Below are 18,409 nucleotides of genomic sequence, written 5' to 3'. Positions count from 1 at the left end.
TTTTTTTTTTGAGACAGTCTCACTTTGTTGCCCTCTGTAGAATGCCATGGTGTCCTAACTCACAGCAACCTCAAACTGTTAGGCTCAAACCATCCTCTTGCCTCAGCTTCCTAAGTAGCTGGGACCCTGATTCCTGGTTATTTTTAGAGAGACACAACCCACCCCCCGCCCCACCCCTGTTGTTGAGGCTTGTCTCAAACTCCTGAGCTCAAGCAATCCACCTGCCTCGGCCTCCCAGAGTGTTAGATTAGTGTGAGCCATGGTGCCTGGCCCCAGTTTTCTTAAACATAAAGAGGGTGACCTGTGAGTCCTCACAGCCGAGGCACAGAGGGATTGGATAACCTGTCTGGGGTTGCATATTGTCTGATCCGGCTGCTACAACAAAATAACCGCAGACTGGGTGGCTTATAAACAACAGAAATTTATTGCTCATGATTTAGGAGGCTGCAAAGTCCAAGACCAGGATGCTGGCAGGTTTGGCATCTGGTAAAGACCCACTGCCTGGTTCCTAGAGAGCACCTTCTCCTCATGTGGTGGAAGGGACATACAAGCTCCGTTGGGCCTTTTTTGTAAGGGTGTTAATCCCATTCCTGAGGCTCTGCCCCATGACCTAATCACCTCCCAAAGACCTCACCTTGAGAGTGAGAATTTTAACTGTAAATTTGGGAGGCGGTACCATTCAGACCACCACACACAGCAAGTTGAGGGTGAAGGCTTGCTTTTCAGACTTTGGGGTATTCAGGCTCTCAGGGACACTCAGCAGGGTCTCAAGTGCCCCACTGTGTAGCTCTCTGCTTCTCTGCCTCCTGTGTGGTATGTCTGTTTTGGCCCCTGATGTCTATTCTCAAACCTGCATTCAGTTCCCAAGACTAGGAAGGGAGAGTGCTAAGTGAGGCTGTATGGGCAGTGACAATTATTGACCATGTTAACTCATTTAGTGAGGGAGAAATTCTCTTTATGAAAACCAAGTTGATCCTACCAGAGTTTACCTGTGGGCCTCCTGCTCTCTTGCTGGTCAGTTTTGAGTTCAATTTCTTAAGCCTGGTAGCTCCACATTTTGGACCACCAGAGAAGGGACTGTACCTGCCTGTCACCCCTGCAGAGCTGATGCAGCACACCTCAGCAAAATCCTCTCCAGGAATCAGAGCGCAGAGGCCAGTCTAAGCCCATCCTCAAAACCCATTCATTTCTGTGGCCAAATATTAAAGTATTGCCCCTGAAGGTTTTGGGGTTTTTTTGCAGTTTTTGGCTGGGGCTGGGTTTGAACCTGCCACCTCTGGCATATGGGGCCAGTGCCCTACTCCTTTGAGCCACAGGCGCTGCCCCGAAGTGGAGACCTTTTTGAGATTATTATTCGTGTACTTAGAGGATGGAGAGCCATGCTCTCTGTAAAACCATTTACCCTTGATTTTTTGGCCTAAGAGCCAGTAAGTGCTGGAAGGCCCTGCATTGACACCTGCGGTGCTCGGAAGCACCAGTGCAGTGGCTGCAGTAAGTGCTCCTGTAACAGTCCAGCAGGGCTAAGTAATGTGGCCTTCAGAGAAGATAGGGGGATGTCAACTGGGTTATTTCAGTTGCCTATTACTGTAATAGCTTTCTCCCCTTCCTTGGAATTCCCTCTAACATCTAATACATTTGCTTTTTCCTTGAGTTGGAAATTTTATTGCCCAGTACTAGGGTTGTGGACTAAATTTTGCTACCACCCCCTCATCCATGTGTTGGAGCCTTAGCCCCCAGGGTGACTTTATCTGTGGACAGGGTCATTGAGGTGGTCTTAGGTTGAATGGGGTAATAAGGGTGGGGCCCTAATCCAATGGGATTAGTGTCCCTATAAGAAGAGCAAGAGACACCAGGAATGCACACAGAGAAGAGGCCTCAAGAGAGACCAAACCTACCAAAACCTCAGTCTTGAACTTCCAGCCTCCAGTGCTATGAGAAATAGATTTCTGTTGGTTATGTTGCCTAGTCTGTGGCACTTGGTTCCGGCAGACCCAGACAACTGGGAAGTACCTAGCAAGTCTTTTCACACAAGGAGCTGCAGATGCTGACTTTGTCATCAGACTGAGCCGATACCTGCAGTTCAGGTGCACGGCATTGTTCTCCAGGGCGTCCCCGGGGTCTGCACTGAGGGGCTGCAGAAGGGAGAGGACATGTGGACACAGGTGGATTGATTTGGGGTTCTGCCCTTCCTCACCTATGTCCATGGCACATCCTGCAGTGGCTGACATGTAGCAGCCGCTCACATTATTTGTGGTGTGAACAAATGATTTATCTTTGTGCAGATAGGACATGTAGAATCCAGTCTGGGGTGGGGGACTCAAAACCCTGCAGGACCACCAGAACCTTCCAGACCTTAATGATCTTAAGGTCATGGAACAGCCTCTTATGCTAACCACCCAGGCAGAGCTTCCCAGCCAGGGGACATATTTGCACCCCAAATGGACATGGAAATGTCTAGCAACATTTTTGGTTGTCACAGTTGGGGTGGGATGCTGCTGACATCTAGTAGGTAGAGGCTAAGGATGCTACTGAGTATCCTACTGTGAACAGGCAGCACTCCCCCTCCCCCCACATACATAATAAAAATACTGACTTTCCCAAAATATCCCAGTGCCAAGGTTAAGAAACCCTATGGCAAGGTGCATTTCCTAGTCCCTGAGTTAATGAGGGCGTCTCAGTTCTAACTAGGGAAGCCGGGTGAAGCAGACAGGGAGCACTTTCTTCTAGGGGTAAAAATGAGCAGATGGTTGAACTGAATATCTGCTCCTTATGGCACGATTCAGAGAGAACTTCTGACATTTGAAGGGGCTCTGAAGACTTCCTTCTAAAGGCTGCTGAGGCTCAGGTAGGTGGCACTGTGGGCCTTGCTTTGGAATTGAGGGAATAGGCTGGGGCTTATCTCTCTCCTGGCAAGGCTCATTGGAAGGTACCCAGTCCTCAGTGTCCCCTGGGCCATTGTGCCCTCTATACCCTGTGTTCAGGGGTAGTTACAGGTCAGGAGGACAAGGTCCTGCCAATGGGAGGATGGGGTGCTTGAGGAAAGAGGTCCCAGAGGGAAGAAAGGAGTTGATTTTAGAGAGAAGGAAGTCACACTTTTCTTTTGAGATGAGAAGGAAGCAGGAGTGTTTGGTAGATGATGGAGAAATTTTTGGGCCCAAATGGTGTTTAGGATTCTGCTCCAGGTGGGGTCTGGGACCATCCTGGGTAGAGAAGAGAGGGAGGACTAGCTCTTATAGACAGGCTTCCCAAAGGCTCTCAATGCAAGAGGTGTTTACTGAGATTGAAAGAGAATGTGTGACCAGTTGAGGGAGAAACAGATGCATAAAACCAGTTCCTGAACTCAAAGACTTGGAGTTTGCTCAGGTTGTAATCTCTTGTTGCAGCCCTCTGCTGTATGCTCTAAGAGAAAGGTTTGCTCATGAGCAAACTTAGGTAAATACTAACTTGAAATACTCAGCCCCTGGAGGTTTGCAACTGGGCATGAATTGCTCTCAGAAAATCTCCAGTGAGAGACCAGTTTGGGTTTAATTAAGCATTTCCCGAGCCTGGTTTGTTGGGATGAGGGATAGCACTCCCAGATACAGCAAATAAAAATAAGGGTGTCTATTAAAATCTGACTCTTAGATATGCAATGAATAAGCGGGATGTGGTGCAGACATATATTAAAAACATACTTATTGGCAATCAAATTTAGCTGAGCATTCTGAATTTTATCTGGCAACTCTACAAACAGTGGAGGCCTGGAAGGACATAACACTTGTCATCGAAGCATGCTCTGGGACTGCTGTCCCCAGCCATATTTGTGCCAACTTCTTTTATTCCTTGGTCTGTGTTCTCTCAGTACTTAGCACTGCAGACCATTCTACAACATTTGCCCTCTTTTATCCGGTGACATATTTTTAATTTTCTGGCAAATCATTTTCTGGCATCCTTGACTGCCTGGAGCAGTTGTGAACCCAGAAAAGCATGAAAGACACCACCTGGTGTGAGCAGAACCCAGAGTAGCCACAGCAGGGCTGGTGGGATCCCCAAGGGGCTGGGGGCTTGTGAGAGCCCTTAGTGTCACTTGGCTGACATTTGGAGCATCTGCAGCATTCTGGGAAGTTAGGAGTTTGGCTGTGCTAAAGAGGGAGAAAAGCCAGAAGTAAGCGCAGAGAGGAATGGAAACAGACAAGGGCCAAGGTCAATGGCAGGCAGACAGGATTGGAGAGAGAGGTCACAGGTGCTGTCTGGAGTGGCAGGTGGCAGACAAGTTCAGTTCTGCCCCAGTTGCCTGGCAGCTCCTTGATTCTTCACAAAGGCTCTGAGTATTCAGAAACAGTCTTGCTGCTGGTACAGCTCATGCTGGTGAGGGCGTACTGTTCTTTACTTCAGGATTTGTGTCTTTCCTCTCCTAGCTTTGCTATTTCTGGAGCACACCAGGTGCTGCCCCAGGGCCTTTGCACTAGCTCTTCCTTTTGCCTGGGATATTTGTTTCCTGGGTCATGCCTTTACCTTGATTTCATTTTGTGCTCAAATATCTTCCCCTCAGAGGACCCCACTTTATTTTAATACACAACTCTCTTCCAGTTCCACCCAGAAATAAATAAATAAAATGAAATAGAGGCTATGTGTGGCAGTTCACTCCTGTAATACTAGCACTGTAGGAGACTGAGACGGGTGAATTGCTTGAGTTGGAGACCAGCCTGAGCAAGAGAGAGACATGTTCTCTACTAAAAGTAGAAAAAGTTTAAAAACTAGCTGGGTGTGGTGATGGGTGCCTGTAGTCTTAGCTACTAGGGAAGCTAAGGCAGGAAGACCAGTTGAGCCCAAGAATTTGAGGTTGCTCTGAGCTATGATGGTGCCATGGCACTCAACCACAGGGTGACAGAGTGAGACTCTGTCTCAAAAAAAATAAAAATAAAATAATAACAACTCTCCTGTTCTGGCTGTATTTTCCCCCTTAATACATATCACCCTCTGACAGTAACACATTTTACTTGTTCATTTGTTTACTGTCTTTTCTGTGATGACTATGACTTCAGGAAGGCCAGGATTTTGTCTGTTTTGTCCCCAGCACCCAGACGGCAGGCATTTGGTAAATATTTTTGAGTGAATGGTCTGAGCTATTCCTTAATCAGTCCTTGTCACTCCCATTCTATAGATGAGGGAGCTGGGGGCAGACCTGTCTGGGATCTGGAGCTAATGATGGGTTGTCCAGAATCTGTACACTAGCAGTGTGCCCAGCAGTGGGCGGAGTGGCCTGCGGCTGTACTTTTTGACCTCTGTTCTCAAAGAGTGATGGTCTAGCAAAAGAGGCAAAATCCTCCAGGTGTCCTAAGTCCCTAAATCAGGGGTCCTTAAACTTTTTAAACAGGGGGCCAGTTCACTGTCCCTCAGACCGTTGGAGAACTGGACTGTGGGCCCTGGGACGAATCACCTGCTAAGCAGGACAGGCAGCGGCGGCAAAAACACCCAGCGGGCCGGATAAATGTCCGAGGTGAGCTGCAGTTTGAGGACGCCTACCCTAAATGATGGCTTTTTCTGTGTTTCTCCAGGATGCGGTCCTGAGACAGCCTCCATTCCTGATGGCCCCCGGAGTGATGGCCCCCGGAGTGACTCGGTGGAAGGAAGTCCTTTCCGTCCTCCGTCACATTCCTTCTCTGCCGTCTTCGATGAAGACAAGCCAATAGCCAGCAGCGGGACTTACAACTTAGACTTTGACAACATCGAGCTGGTAGATAACTTTCAGACCTCGGAACCACGCAGCGCAGACTCTAAGAATCAGGAGTGCAAGGTGAGCACACGGAGGAAGTCCACAGATTCTGTCCCAGTCTCCAAGTCCACTCTGTCCCGCTCTCTCAGCCTGCAAGCCAGCGACTTTGATGGTGCTTCTTGCTCAGGCAGCCCCGAGGCCGCGGCCCTAGTGCCGGATGCCTGCAGCACGGGCTCCAGCAGTGCTTCCAGCACCCTTAAGCGAACTAAAAAGCCGAGGCCGCCTTCCTTAAAAAAGAAACAAACCACTAAGAAACCCACAGAAACCCCCCCAGTGAAGGAGACGCCACAGGAGCCAACCGAAGAGAGTCCTGTCCCCAGCGAGGAGAGTCTGGCAGCTGAGACTAAAACCGAATCGGTCAAGACGGAAGGTTCTGGCCCAGCCTTATTGGAGGAGGCACCACTGGAGCCCCCCACCGTGCCCACAGCTGCCTGCCCCCTGGACTCAGAGAGTGCAGAGGGGGCCATCCCCCCAGCTTCTGGAGGTGGCAGAGTACAGAACTCACCCCCTGTCGGGAGGAAAACGCTGCCTCTTAACACGGCCCCAGAGGCAGGGGAGGTGACCCTGTCAGATAGCGGGGGACAGGAGGATTCCCCAGCCAAGGGGCTGTCAGTGAGGCTGGAGTTTGACTATTCTGAGGACAAGGGTAGTTGGGACAACCAGCAGGAAAACACCCCTCCTACCAAAAAAGCAGGCAAAAAGCCACTAGCCAAAATGCCTCTGCGGAGGCCGAAGATGAAAAAGACCCCTGAGAAACTTGACAGCACTCCTGCCTCACCTCCCAGGTCCCCTGCTGAGCCCAATGACATCCCTATTGCTAAAGGTACCTACACCTTCGATATTGACAAGTGGGATGACCCTAATTTTAACCCTTTTTCTTCCACTTCAAAAATCCAGGAGTCTCCCAAACTGCCCCAACAATCATACAACTTTGACCCAGATGCCTGTGATGAGTCCGTTGACCCCTTTAAGACATCCTCTAAGACCCCCAGCTCACCCTCTAAATCCCCAGCTTCCTTTGAGATCCCGGCCAGTGCTATCGAAAGCAACGGAGTGGATGGGGACGGGCTAAACAAGCCCGCTAAGAAGAAGAAGACGCCCCTAAAGACGTAAGTTAAGGGGTGTGGGTGGTGAGGATTGCAGGTGGGGTGTGAGCTGGATAACCCTCAGCTGACCTAACCTTGTCCCTGGTTGCTGTGATGATGTTGGGCTTGCAGCCATGTCACCAGGCAGGCAGGCAGGCATCCTCCCTCTCTGAGGACCCTGGGGTCAAGAGTCCTCGTTCTTTTGCTTCCTAAACCAATGGCCTAGTTACTTTTAGTCCAAGAGCTGATAGTCAACTCCAGAGAAGCCTGGGAGGTCCCAGAGAAAGGGAACAGGACCTTAGAGACCTGGTCAACATCCCTGTTGGTGACTGACTTTTTTCTCTGTTGAACATGAAAATTGCTTTTTGGGACAGCCAAGAGATATGTCCTTTAAAATACTGTTACAAGGCTGGGCAAGGTGGAGCGTGACTATAATCCTAGAGCTCTAGGAGGTTGAGGCAGGTGGATTGCTTGAGTTCGGGAGACCACTAGCACTCTGGGAGGCCAGCCTGAGCAAGAGCGAGACCCCATCTCTACTAAAAATACAAAAAGTAGCCGGGAGTTGTGGTGGGTGCCTGTAGTGTCAGCTACTTGAGAGGCTGAGGCAAAAGGATTGGTTGGGCCCCAAGAGTTTGAGGTTGCTCTGAGCTCTGATACCATAGCACTCTACCCAAAGTGACAGAATGAGACTCTGTCTCAAAAAAAAAAAAAAAAAATACTGTTTCAATTCACAGCACTTGTTTATGGCCATTAATGAGACAGTAACTCAGATTCTCAAACACAGAAGGAAGTTCCAGGAGGCCCATGAGCAAGAAGTGTGATCTGGACATTTCCCTGTACCCCTTTTTTTTTTGGAGACAAAGTATCACTTTGTCACCCTTGGTAGAATGCCATGGAGTTATCATAACTCACAGCAACCTCAAAGTCTTAGCTCAATCAAGCAATTCTCTTGCCTCAGCCTCCCAAGTAACTGGGACTACAGGTGCCCGCCATAACACCTATCTATTTTTAGAGATGGAGTCTCACTTTTGCTCAGGCTAGTCTTGAACTCCTGAGCTCAGGCGATCCACTGTCTTGGCCTTCCAGAGTGGTAGAATTGCAGACATGAGCCACCTGCACCCTCTTTGTCTCCTTGCCCCGCTAGTCCTCTTTTATAGTCGGGAATTCAAAGGCCCTATAAGTTCAGAAGAGGTAGATGGAACCTGAAAGGCACGAGTGATCTGTACCATCCCCAGAAAGCCAATAATAATCAGGTCTGTGGTCTACAAACACAAGGGCATTGCCCTGGTATCCATGCCTCCAGAACTCATTCTAAGACCCAGCTCGAATCTGGGTGACAGTAGGTTCATTCTCAGGATTCTGGGCCAAGTGCGGTGTGTTTCAATGCTTGGAGACTTTCTTGCTCCTATGGGAAGTATTGTCCATAATTTAATAGAACCCAAGAGATTGGTCTCCCCCAGTCAGTATAGCAGAACAGGCCACAGCATTGTCCTCTGGGTCTGCCTGGCATGATTGAGACAGGGCGATCTGTGTACCTCCCATTATGAGCTCCTCCAAACCTGGAACATCTGAGATGAACCAATGGCTTCCTGAGATGAGGAAGGCTTTACAGGAGGCTTTGGCCTTGAGTCACCCTGCCGCTGTCCTAGTGGTGGTTGGGAGGCTTTCCTGGCCAAAAATGTAGACTTTTCTAGCCCCCTCCTAGGGAGTCCACAGAATCCATGTTGGAAATTTTGCTTTAGGTGTGGAACATAGAACTCTCAAGGGCCAAACTGCACAGCCATATATTCTTATCTTTGGAATGAGAGTCAACTCACTGCCTCCTTTCCCACGGCGTACTCTGTACATCATATTCTATCCCTAGCCACGTGCTTGTTTGATCAGTACAGCCAGCAAAGGTCAAGGATGGTGACCCATCTGTGGTCTCACCTCTAGCACAGACAGGGGATGCCAGCTTGGAAGACTCTATAGTGGGGTGACAAAGCTCTCTGGACATCCACGCTTTGTGGGATGATTAGAACCAAGAGAAGAGGCTGTTCTCTCCCATAGCCCCTTTCCAAAAAGCTGGGGCGTCACCCACCCTGGGGCAGAGACTGCACAGTGGAATGCAGCCACATCCTAGCCCGTTAAGAACCAGTTGTCTGCAGATTTATCTTTTTTGTCAGTTCCTTCTGTCTGTCTCTTTCTTTGTCTTCTTGTCTTAGGATGGTTGAAGATGTGATGTCTGTATGTTCTCTGTTGTAAGTAAATTTAATGGAATCTGCCTCTTACGCCACATGTGCTTTGTTCTGCCTTTTGTTTCTGCTTCCCAGCCCTTTTTATTTCCTCTCTGTGGCTGCTACTGACATATTTCTGTGGTGGGCCTGGGAATGATGGGGCATGGGGCTCCGAGGAGCAGGGTTATTTTTCTGTTTCATACGGTTGCATAAGTGAGACTTCTTGGCTGTGAAAAAAACATCGTTTCCCAACATCTGCCTGCTTGTCAGGAATGAAACCTATTTTTCCCCTCTGCGTATTGGACATCTTCATCTGAAACTCATACTTTTTTTTTTTTTGAACACCTCATTCTGTTCTTTCATTTTTTACTGGGCTAGTGGGCGATGCTTTCAGTAGTACTGTGGCTTCACATTAAAATAACCACCCAGTCTAACCACAGGCAGTGACTGCCATGGTGACATATTCTTGCTAACGTATTTGGGCTGTTCCAAATGGAGGCCTGCAGGGCACTCTGCAGTGCGACACGGGGCCGTGAGAGCCATCGCTAGGCTGCCCTGCACCCGTCCTCCATCACTCAACCAGGCTGGGTGTCAGCATGCCTCATCTGCCATCTGTGGGTCACAGGTGCTTTGCCTCCTTGGTCAGGAGAGATCTGTGGGTGGCTCTCAGGGGTCCAAAGACATGTACCTTCCCCCCATCTTTACAAGGGAAGCTGGCCTGGTCCTGGGATTCCAGCAACCCCAGGATAGGGTAGAGTCTCCCAGGCTCTCTTCTGCCCAAGGAATTTCTTTAGTATTTTCAAGGCCCTTTAGCAACTACAAAATACACAGTTATATATTTATATGCATGAATAAATATATGCTTCAAGCTGTGATTGCATTATTTTTATGGCAAATGCCATAAGTACTGTAAATAATCATTTATAGTATTCCTTTTCGTTATTAAATGCCATTGTTGGAGCATTTTATTTGAGAGAACACAAGGAAGGAACTTGAGTGCCAAATTGCTCTGCCTGTCCTGTAATTGTCAAGCAGGACAGGGTCTTGGGATGAAAGGAGAAGGACCACTCCCCACCTCAAAGCCCTTGCTTTGCTGAGACTGGGACTATACCCAGGAGGGGCCAGTCTGCAGGGCAGAGAAGACCTTCATTCTTACTGTGGAAATGACCCCCTTACTGTCCTATGGATTAAATGGAACAGTTTATGCTAAAAGTCACCCCTTGTGGGATCTGCTTCCTGGTCCTTTTGGAGTCTTGATCTGTTAGTTTCTTAGCCTCATTGTACACCTCCCCCCAATCCCCCGACAGCAAAAGGCCGTGAATCTTGTCTGTTAGTCATGGTTAGAAAAAGACATAAATCATCTTCTCTCGCCCCTGGCCCTGCCTTTAGTCAGAATCCCACCTAGAAGCTTTCAGAGTGCAGGAATCCACTAAACTCAAAGATCTGTGAGTAGCAAGGATTCAGCAGATTGTCCAAGAGGACCCAGAACTTTCCATTTCTGCACCGGCTCCTTCCAATGTTCATTAAGTGCTGTGTCATTAAGCGCTGCTTCATTTTGCCCATCTGGAAATCGGATCCTATTAATTGGTGTCATGAGCCGAGAGCCCCTCTACCAGCCTTACTTGAGTCAGGCATTCCTGGAAGAATCCAGATAAATTAATCTGCTCACCAGAATTTGCTTTATAAGAACATTGAGTTAAATTTAGCTTCATTTTCTGGGTCAGCTCTCCAAAATGGCATCTCTTTAAAGATTTCCAGCTTGATGGATCTTTCCCTTGGGGGCAAAAATAATAGCTGTTAAAAAGTCAGAATGGATTGTAGGTGTGGGCATCTCTTAGCTGGCGCTGGAGTGGATGGGAGGCGGTCTGGGCCCAATAGCTCTGCAGAGCCCGTGGCCTTTGTCCGTTCTGCACTGCTCTGGAGTGTTTGACCTCTGACCTCTGCTTGTTGTGTTTACATTTTCCATTTTGTTTCCAGTGACACCTTTAGGGTGAAAAAGTCGCCAAAACGGTCTCCTCTCTCTGATCCACCTTCTCAGGTACATATTCCTTTGATCTTTTGACTGCATCGCTCACCGGGGGAGTTCATGCTGCTGGGTTTTTCTCCCTTAATGAAGCTTACCTCCTGTTAGGTTTTCAAAACCACCTTGCCCCCTACATGGAGGGCCCCTCAGTGTTGGCAGGGTATTACAGTGGGACCTCCGTTGCTGACCACTCTCTACATTGAGCACCTCTTTCCATTGACCTAATTGTCATAGACTGGACATATGTTAACCAGTTTGTTACAGTCCCTTGGGTGGTCAACTTACAGAGGTTCTACTGTAGCTGGATCCCTTTACTTTGGGGAAAATCAGAGTGTGTCTTGAGACTAGGGAGACATTCAGGAAAAAAGTTACTCAGATTTTCTAGGACTCACTTTGGTCCATCCTGGCCAGTTCATCTGGTCATCAAATTGAGAAAGTCTTTTGGCTTTTTGCGTCAAGAGCACTGAATTTTACAGCCAAATTGGGGGTGGGAAGGAAAGGGATCCCCCTTCCCTAGAGAAGTAGGCCTTGGGCCTGTGCCTCTTGCTGGTTCTTCCACCCAGTATGTGCCATTTCTTCTACCCTATTTATGGACCAAGGAAGGTGGGCTTGTAGGCCACACCATTCTGGGATATTTCTGGATCATAAAACCAGCAAACCCTGTACCCCTCCAAGTCTGAGCCAGCAGAACCCCAGCCAGGCTGGAGGATGTGGGGGGAGGTACCCAGCTCCAGGAATAAGGGACTTAAGTCCCATTCACAGCTCTTCCCGGACATTTCTGGGGTCCCACCCTGCTCTATTTAGCTCCACATACTCCTCTGGAAGTGGACCTAAGACCCCCTTTTTCTTTTTCTTTTCTTTTGTTTTTTTTAGATATGCCTTTTATTTTTTTGCTTTTTTTTTTTTTTTTTTTTTGGCCGGGGCTGGATTTGAACCCGCCACCTCTGGCATATGGAACTGGCGCCCTGCTTGTTTGAGGCACAGGTACCACAACCCCCTTTTTCTATTCTGGGGACTCACCTCAGAGGTGAGACTTATAATATTGATGTGCAAGCCTGAAGCATAGAACAGTCATAATCAGACTACTTTTTCTTTTTTTAAACCCATGGTTGCTCCCTAAAACAAACATCGTAAGAGGAGCTTTATAAGATAAAGAACTTGTTTCCTTGAGGGACCCTGTCTAAGATGGTTTGGATAGGAGTGGGTTTTAGCTAACGGGGCCCCTAGAGTTTTAGGCATGTGTGGTTTCTGGCCCAGAGTCTGTGTGAGACAACAGATTGCTCCCCTCTTCCCTGCAGGACCTTACCCCAGCCGCTACTCCAGAAACACCACCAGTCATCTCCGCAGTGGTCCATGCAACAGATGAGGAAAAGCTGGCTGTCACCAACCAGAAGTGGACGTGCATGACAGTGGACTTGGAGGCTGACAAACAGGACTACCCACAGCCCTCGGACCTGTCCACCTTTGTAAATGAGACCAAATTCAGTTCACCCACGGAAGGTAAGCAACTCAGAGCCCACCCGACCCTCCCCCTGCCCCTACCTTGCAAGTACTGCCCTGGGGAGCAAAGGGCCGGGGAGGAAACTTCTCAGCCTGGTAACCCTGTCAGTAACTGTGTTGTTGCTACTGTGAAGTATTTGCCTCCGTGTCTCCCACTGTGCACTTATAAACAGCCTGAGGCTTGAAACCAGCTTTCCTTTACCCCAAGACTCCAGCTAAAAACCAGGACACCAACCTCTATCTAATTCCAGGTCCTGAGCACTCCCTGGAGCTTTGCTCAGTCTTGGCTGTCTGGCTGATGTTCCTTCTGTGGTTTGGATAAACACAGCCCAGATGGAGTGTCATCTCAGTCAAACTCTCATCGGTCAACCTACCTGGTGTCTCTTGGTGCCGGCGTTATTCATAGACCCACAGGATGTTTGGACAATGTGGCTGTACTTCTTAGATAAGCCCCAAGTGAGAGATTCACCTCAGGCTTGCTAAGGAGCACATGCTCCCTGCCTTCGGAATGGGCCACAGGCACTTTGCTTATCTCATTAATACTTTCCTCCTGTGTGTATCCCATTTGGAAAATCCACATATTGACTCGGTGTGGCTAAATTTAAATCAAAATTTAAAAAGGAAATTATTTCACTGCGTTTGATTTCTCTGCTCCCACCCTGTGTCTTGGCTTCTTTCTTTCTGTCTTTTTTTTTTTTGGACATAGGGTCTATATCTCTCTTTGTTAACTCAGCTAGAGTACGGTGGCATCATAGCTCACTGCAACCTCCTGGGCCCAAATGATCCTCCTGCCTCAGCCTCCTGAGTAGTTGGGACTGTAGGCACACCTGGCTTTTTAAGAGATGGGGTCTTGCAGTGTTGCGCAGGCAGGTCTGATACTGGGCTCCAGTGATCCTCCTGCCTTGCCTTGGCCTCCTAAAGTGCTGGGATTATAGGTGTGAGCCTGTGCACCCGGTATATTCTTCCTTTCTAGGAAAGCTGATAAAATAGCTAGAGTCTCTCTTCTGAGGGATTATCCCATTTCTCAGTCTGATGGTATCTGTATTTCCAGTTCCCGAAATGCCTTTCGCTGACCCCCATTTGAAGCTGCTGAGTCTGGTGATGAGTCAGCATTTTAACACTCTTGAGTTTTGTGATGGTTTTGAGTTTTCCTTTCTAAGATCTTGATTGCTAGCAATTTTTCGAAACTAAGTAGAAATCACATACCATGTAAGTCTCATCTCTACTTCTTTGCTACTAATGAAGGAGTGAGATCGCCTCCCTCCCCTGACTAGCTGGGGCTGTGATGGGATGTGGGTGCAGCAGTTAGTAAGGGTAACGCATTCCTGGAGGAGGTCTCCGAATGATACCAGTGTGCATTTGTGGTAAGATCTATTTCACGTTTTTCTGAATTTTGGGGGCTTATATTCTGCCTACGCAAAGCTGCCTTTCTAAGTTTGACAATGAAAAGATGATAATCAACACATGTAGTTTTTGACATTTTATTTTCTGTAAAGTAGAGCCTTTTGGTTGGCTGCCAGGTTGGTCCTCTGGCTTGGGATTTGCCAGGCCTAAAAATGAACAACTCACTCTAACTTGACACCAGTGGCCCTGAGGTCAGGGCTCCCCTCCCTTCCAACCTCCGCACCCACGCTGGGGCCATAAGCCCTACCTGAATGAAAGGACTTTTACCCTGAGCTCACTCAGCTGCCCCTGCAGGGCTGCTGGGGGCCCCCACACTGGAATGCCCTCCTCCCCTTGCCTGTGCCAGCTCTGTGTCCCCCTCCCTTCCTCTGTTCATCAGGGACAGAGGCTTTGATGGCTCCACTTGCATTTAGCGTTTGGCCTGGGCCGAGCTGGGGCACTTGACACCGGAATGATGATGTGTGTGCCTTTCTTGCTTCTCTACTGGATTGTGGGTTTCCTGAAAGCAAGAAAGTTGGTTAGTTGTCCTTGTGGTAAAGACGGGCTTGTGAGATAAAGGTAATACAAGGTCAGGCAGCTCAGTGCTGCCGCGATCGGTTTGATCTTTGCAGCAACCTGAGGCATCCCTGCCCCAGGTGTGGGTGGCTGCTGGGGAAGGGGGTTTTATGGCTCTGAAGCAACAAGGGACATTTAAGAACAAGCATTGGGCTTGGCCATTTTGATAGCACCTGTGGTTTTCTACTAGATTATGTCTCTTGAGCTTGATAATAAATTTTTAAATGTCTGAGAAAAATGTTTAGAAACAAACACGGGCTTGCTTGGCCTTATAGGTAACCATAAAAAGCCGTCTGATATTGAGATGTGTGTGCATTTCATTTTATCGTCAGGAACCGAACACATGCATTTTCCTTCCCTTAGAAAATACGAAGATCCTAATAGTGCCGAAGCTAATATGCACCTCATTCAATGGCAGCGTATATTGTTCATCTTTAGCATTGTACTGAAATAGACAACTCACTAGCTGAGTAACTTGGTTGGTAAGTGTTTCTGCAAAAATTCAAGAGAGGTGTGAGTTCAGAGCAGAACTCTGTAAAAGCTGCCTCCTTAGAAAATGATTTTAGAGATTTAGGAAGTCTATAATTTTAGCTGGCAGGCCATCAGAAATCCATCTGTGTGAGGACAAAACAGTGGCAGTTGCAATAGGCACTGGCCCTGCAATACCCAGCTCCCTCCAGCCTCTCTGGATTTAGATTCTGGACTCAGAGCCCTTCTATCCAATCACTCTCCCATTAATTGAACAAGGTCATGTCCAGATACAACAGACATTCACCTGGGGGTGCTGATGGGCTTGTCAGAATGAACCTGTGCAGGGCTGCCACCATGCTTTGAGACTTTCTTACCCTCAAATTACTAACCACAGGAAAAGGAAGTGTGGGATTAGAAATAATAATTGCTACCTGCACGCGTATGCACTGTGATGTCAATTCTGTAGGTAACAATAAGAAGGCAGGAATTATCATTGGTTGAACACTTTGTGGAATCCTTACAAAACACAATTTTATTTCATCCTTTCAGCTCCACAGAGTGGATTTCTGCAATTCCCCATGTGAAGAATGTGGAAGCAGGCTTAGAGCTGTTAGTAATTCCCCAGGGGCGTGGGGCTAATCCCTGGAGCGCAGGTCTGCCTTCACAGCTGTGCTCTTGGTGTGCCCAAGGCAGGCTTCCTGCCTTCACCTGTGGAAAGAAAGCACTGAACTGATGATCCTGCTCCCTACCTGGGTCCACAAGAGCAGTGTTGAAGAGCTTCACGTTGTCTTTAGTATTTCAAAAAACCTGAACGGAACTAGTTTAGGAAAATGCCTAGATAATTAAAATGCCATGTTTGGGCTGTGACTGTCTTAATCACGAGATCTCCCAGTGGCTGAAAGCTCCGATTGACATTTACAAAAGATCTTCTTTGCACGGGTCCTGAGTGAATGTTCTTTTCCGGCACAGCCTTTAAAACACGGTGCTAGGGGAGAAGCCCCTATCTATGTGGTCCCTAGGGATAAAAATATTAGGAACCATTGGGCTATACAGCCTCTGAGGCTTCTCCTGCCTCTGCCCTGGAGACCCTGAGAGCAGATTATAGATTCACAAGTTTGGGTGGCCCTTTGGTCACCTAGTTTCCTGTCTCCCTACCACAGCTACATCAGCTGTTCCTTTCTGCCCCTGACAGAGGGGAAAATAACCTCCTCGGGGCCTTATCCATTCTTTAAAAGGCACCATCGCTGTCATACTATGAACATTTAGAAGGGAGGTGGTCAGGAAGTTGGGAGCAGCCTTCTTATCCCTCTACAAAGGACTCTTCTCTCCTAAGAGAAGGGCACTTATGTTGAGAGTTGCAGAAGTATCAGCAATGAGCAATGATTGCCTGGTTCCAGTCTACATTCGTGTAACCCATCGGAGGGCTTTCATCTTACGTTATTTCATTTTATCCTACAACATGTAAGGCACTCCTGGCTCCATTTGATAAGGCAGTAGGCATGGAGAATTCTGGCGAGTGGGCTTCCCGGATCCTGGGCATGAAGATCTGGACTCGCCCATGCCCTCCTGGCTTCTGCACGGGGCTGTTTCCAGTTCCCCTGCCAACCTCTAACAGCCGGAGTTGGGTGAAAGCTTCAGTGAAGCCCCCTCCCTGTGCAGTGCCCCCGTGTAAAGTAAATGGCAGAAGCAGCCTGCAGATGACAGGACCCATTAAAAATAACTTTGGGCCTCTTGGCCGTGAAGGAGCCACATGCTATAGCAGGTGACCGTCTCCTTTAGTTGCAAAGATGATGTGCCACTGGTGCCATCGGCGTCAGCCAGGCCCGCCAGCTGCATGGGGCCTGATGTGAAAATGGGGCTAAAGTTGGACCTGGCATCACCCCAACGCTTATCCTTAGAGGCTTAGAATTTAAAGCAGATGAGTAAGATTTCAAAAGCTAATTTCAGGAGGATGTTTCCTCAAAATATTGGCCACTACCCAAGATGACAGGAAGAAATATTTATTTTTCTTACGTCCTTTCCAGACCATTTTGTAAATTATAAATGAGGGCACAAAAAGGCTCTGATTGGAAGAAGCAGGACATACTCTGAAGGGCATCTCCGGGTTTCTATAACCTGAGACCGACGTGGGAGGGGTATGGGCTTCCCGGAAGCAGGCGTCTCACAGATGGAATTGTTTCTCTGGGGGTCAGAGGCTCCAGTTTTGTACCATCAGTTGATGCTTCTGCAGGGAGGAATGGAAGGCACGGGGCAGTGGGGAGAGGGGGCAGCTTCTTGGCGGGTAGGAATGAAGGCAGGTGAGTGACCTTGGTTACCTGAAACTCGCCGGATTCAGCTGCCAGAAAGAGCGAAGGTCGCAAGGTGGACACTTGACTGAGTCTAGCTGGTAACCAGATTGGGGCACTCACTTGGGGCCACAATCACCTTACCCATCATTGATTCCCTCCTACTTCTCATTTTTGAGGATTCTGTGTCCGAGGTTGGCAGATCCCAGGGCACAGGCTGACATGACAGTTCCGAATGCACTTTCTGCTCTCTGGCCTGGCGGCATGTGGTTTGCCCTAGTTCTGTGTTTTCCAAGTGACAGCACAACTGAGTGTAGTGATTGTTTATTTTCAGAGACAAGGTCTTGCTCTGTTACCCAGGCTGAGGTGATTGGCCTCATAGCTCCCTGCAACCTTGAGCTGCTGGGCTCAAATGATCCTCCTGCCTCAACCTCCCCAAGTGGCTCAGACTACAGGTATGCACTGCCACAACAAGCTAATTTTTTCTGTTTCTCGTAGAGAGTTCTCTTCTCACCGAGGCTGAACTCCTAGCCTTAAGCAACACTTCCTCCTTGGCCATTGAAAGTGCTAGGGTTACAAGTGTGAGCCACTGTACCCAGCCTTTTTGACCTTTAATCCATAAAATCATCCTCAGTCCTGGGATCAGGTCTTGTTTACTAGAAGGATGTCCTTACCTCACCAGGGAGATTCAAAGATTCCTGAAAAGGTGTCCGCATGTTGGAGTGCTGAATTTATTCAGCCACAACCACACGCACTTGCAGGATTTAAGGAAATCTTCCAGGAAATATCTCATTCTAAACCCATTGAGAAATCACCTCCCCCTCCCCAGTGATGCCTTCAACAGTATGCAGAAATGAAGGGGCTTTGGACCAGAACTGCTCTTTTTCATACTTATTTTCATCTAAAAAAAAAAATTGAGGCAGTCAGCTTTACAGATCGCACCAAGGCTTTTCCCGTTTCTAAGCACGTCATTCACCACATCTTGGTTTTCTTGTATATAGGAAAGGAGCATCTGGTAGCTCTAGACTGTGGTTTCCATGAGGACAGAAGTCCACTGTGGTCTCATTCACTGCCTCATCCACTGTGCCCGGTACAGTGTGAGGTGAATGGTGGGT

General features: G+C 48.3%; 1 protein-coding gene across 3 annotated transcripts in view; it reads left to right on the top strand.

The window, feature by feature from the left end:
• The window catches only part of TACC2 (transforming acidic coiled-coil containing protein 2), a 78,117-nt gene that overhangs the window by 33,604 nt on the left and 26,104 nt on the right, over positions 1-18,409 (top strand). For 2 of the 3 annotated variants that reach the window (XM_012803649.2, XM_012803647.2), the window contains exons 3-5: positions 5,538-6,864; positions 11,034-11,094; positions 12,378-12,579. In XM_012803649.2, the coding sequence (XP_012659103.1) occupies positions 5,538-6,864; positions 11,034-11,094; positions 12,378-12,579 (1,590 nt within the window). Of the gene's footprint in view, positions 1-5,537; positions 6,865-9,044; positions 9,081-11,033; positions 11,095-12,377; positions 12,580-18,409 lie in introns of all 3 variants that reach the window. The other variant, XM_012803648.2, reaches the window with a different exon arrangement.

Source organism: Otolemur garnettii, unplaced genomic scaffold (genome assembly GCF_000181295.1).
Source record: "Otolemur garnettii isolate 467f Iridium unplaced genomic scaffold, OtoGar3 scaffold00021, whole genome shotgun sequence".
Lineage (NCBI taxonomy): Eukaryota > Metazoa > Chordata > Mammalia > Primates > Galagidae > Otolemur > Otolemur garnettii.
Note: the sequence above shows the minus strand (reverse complement) of the source record. Positions and strands in the feature narration are given on the sequence as shown.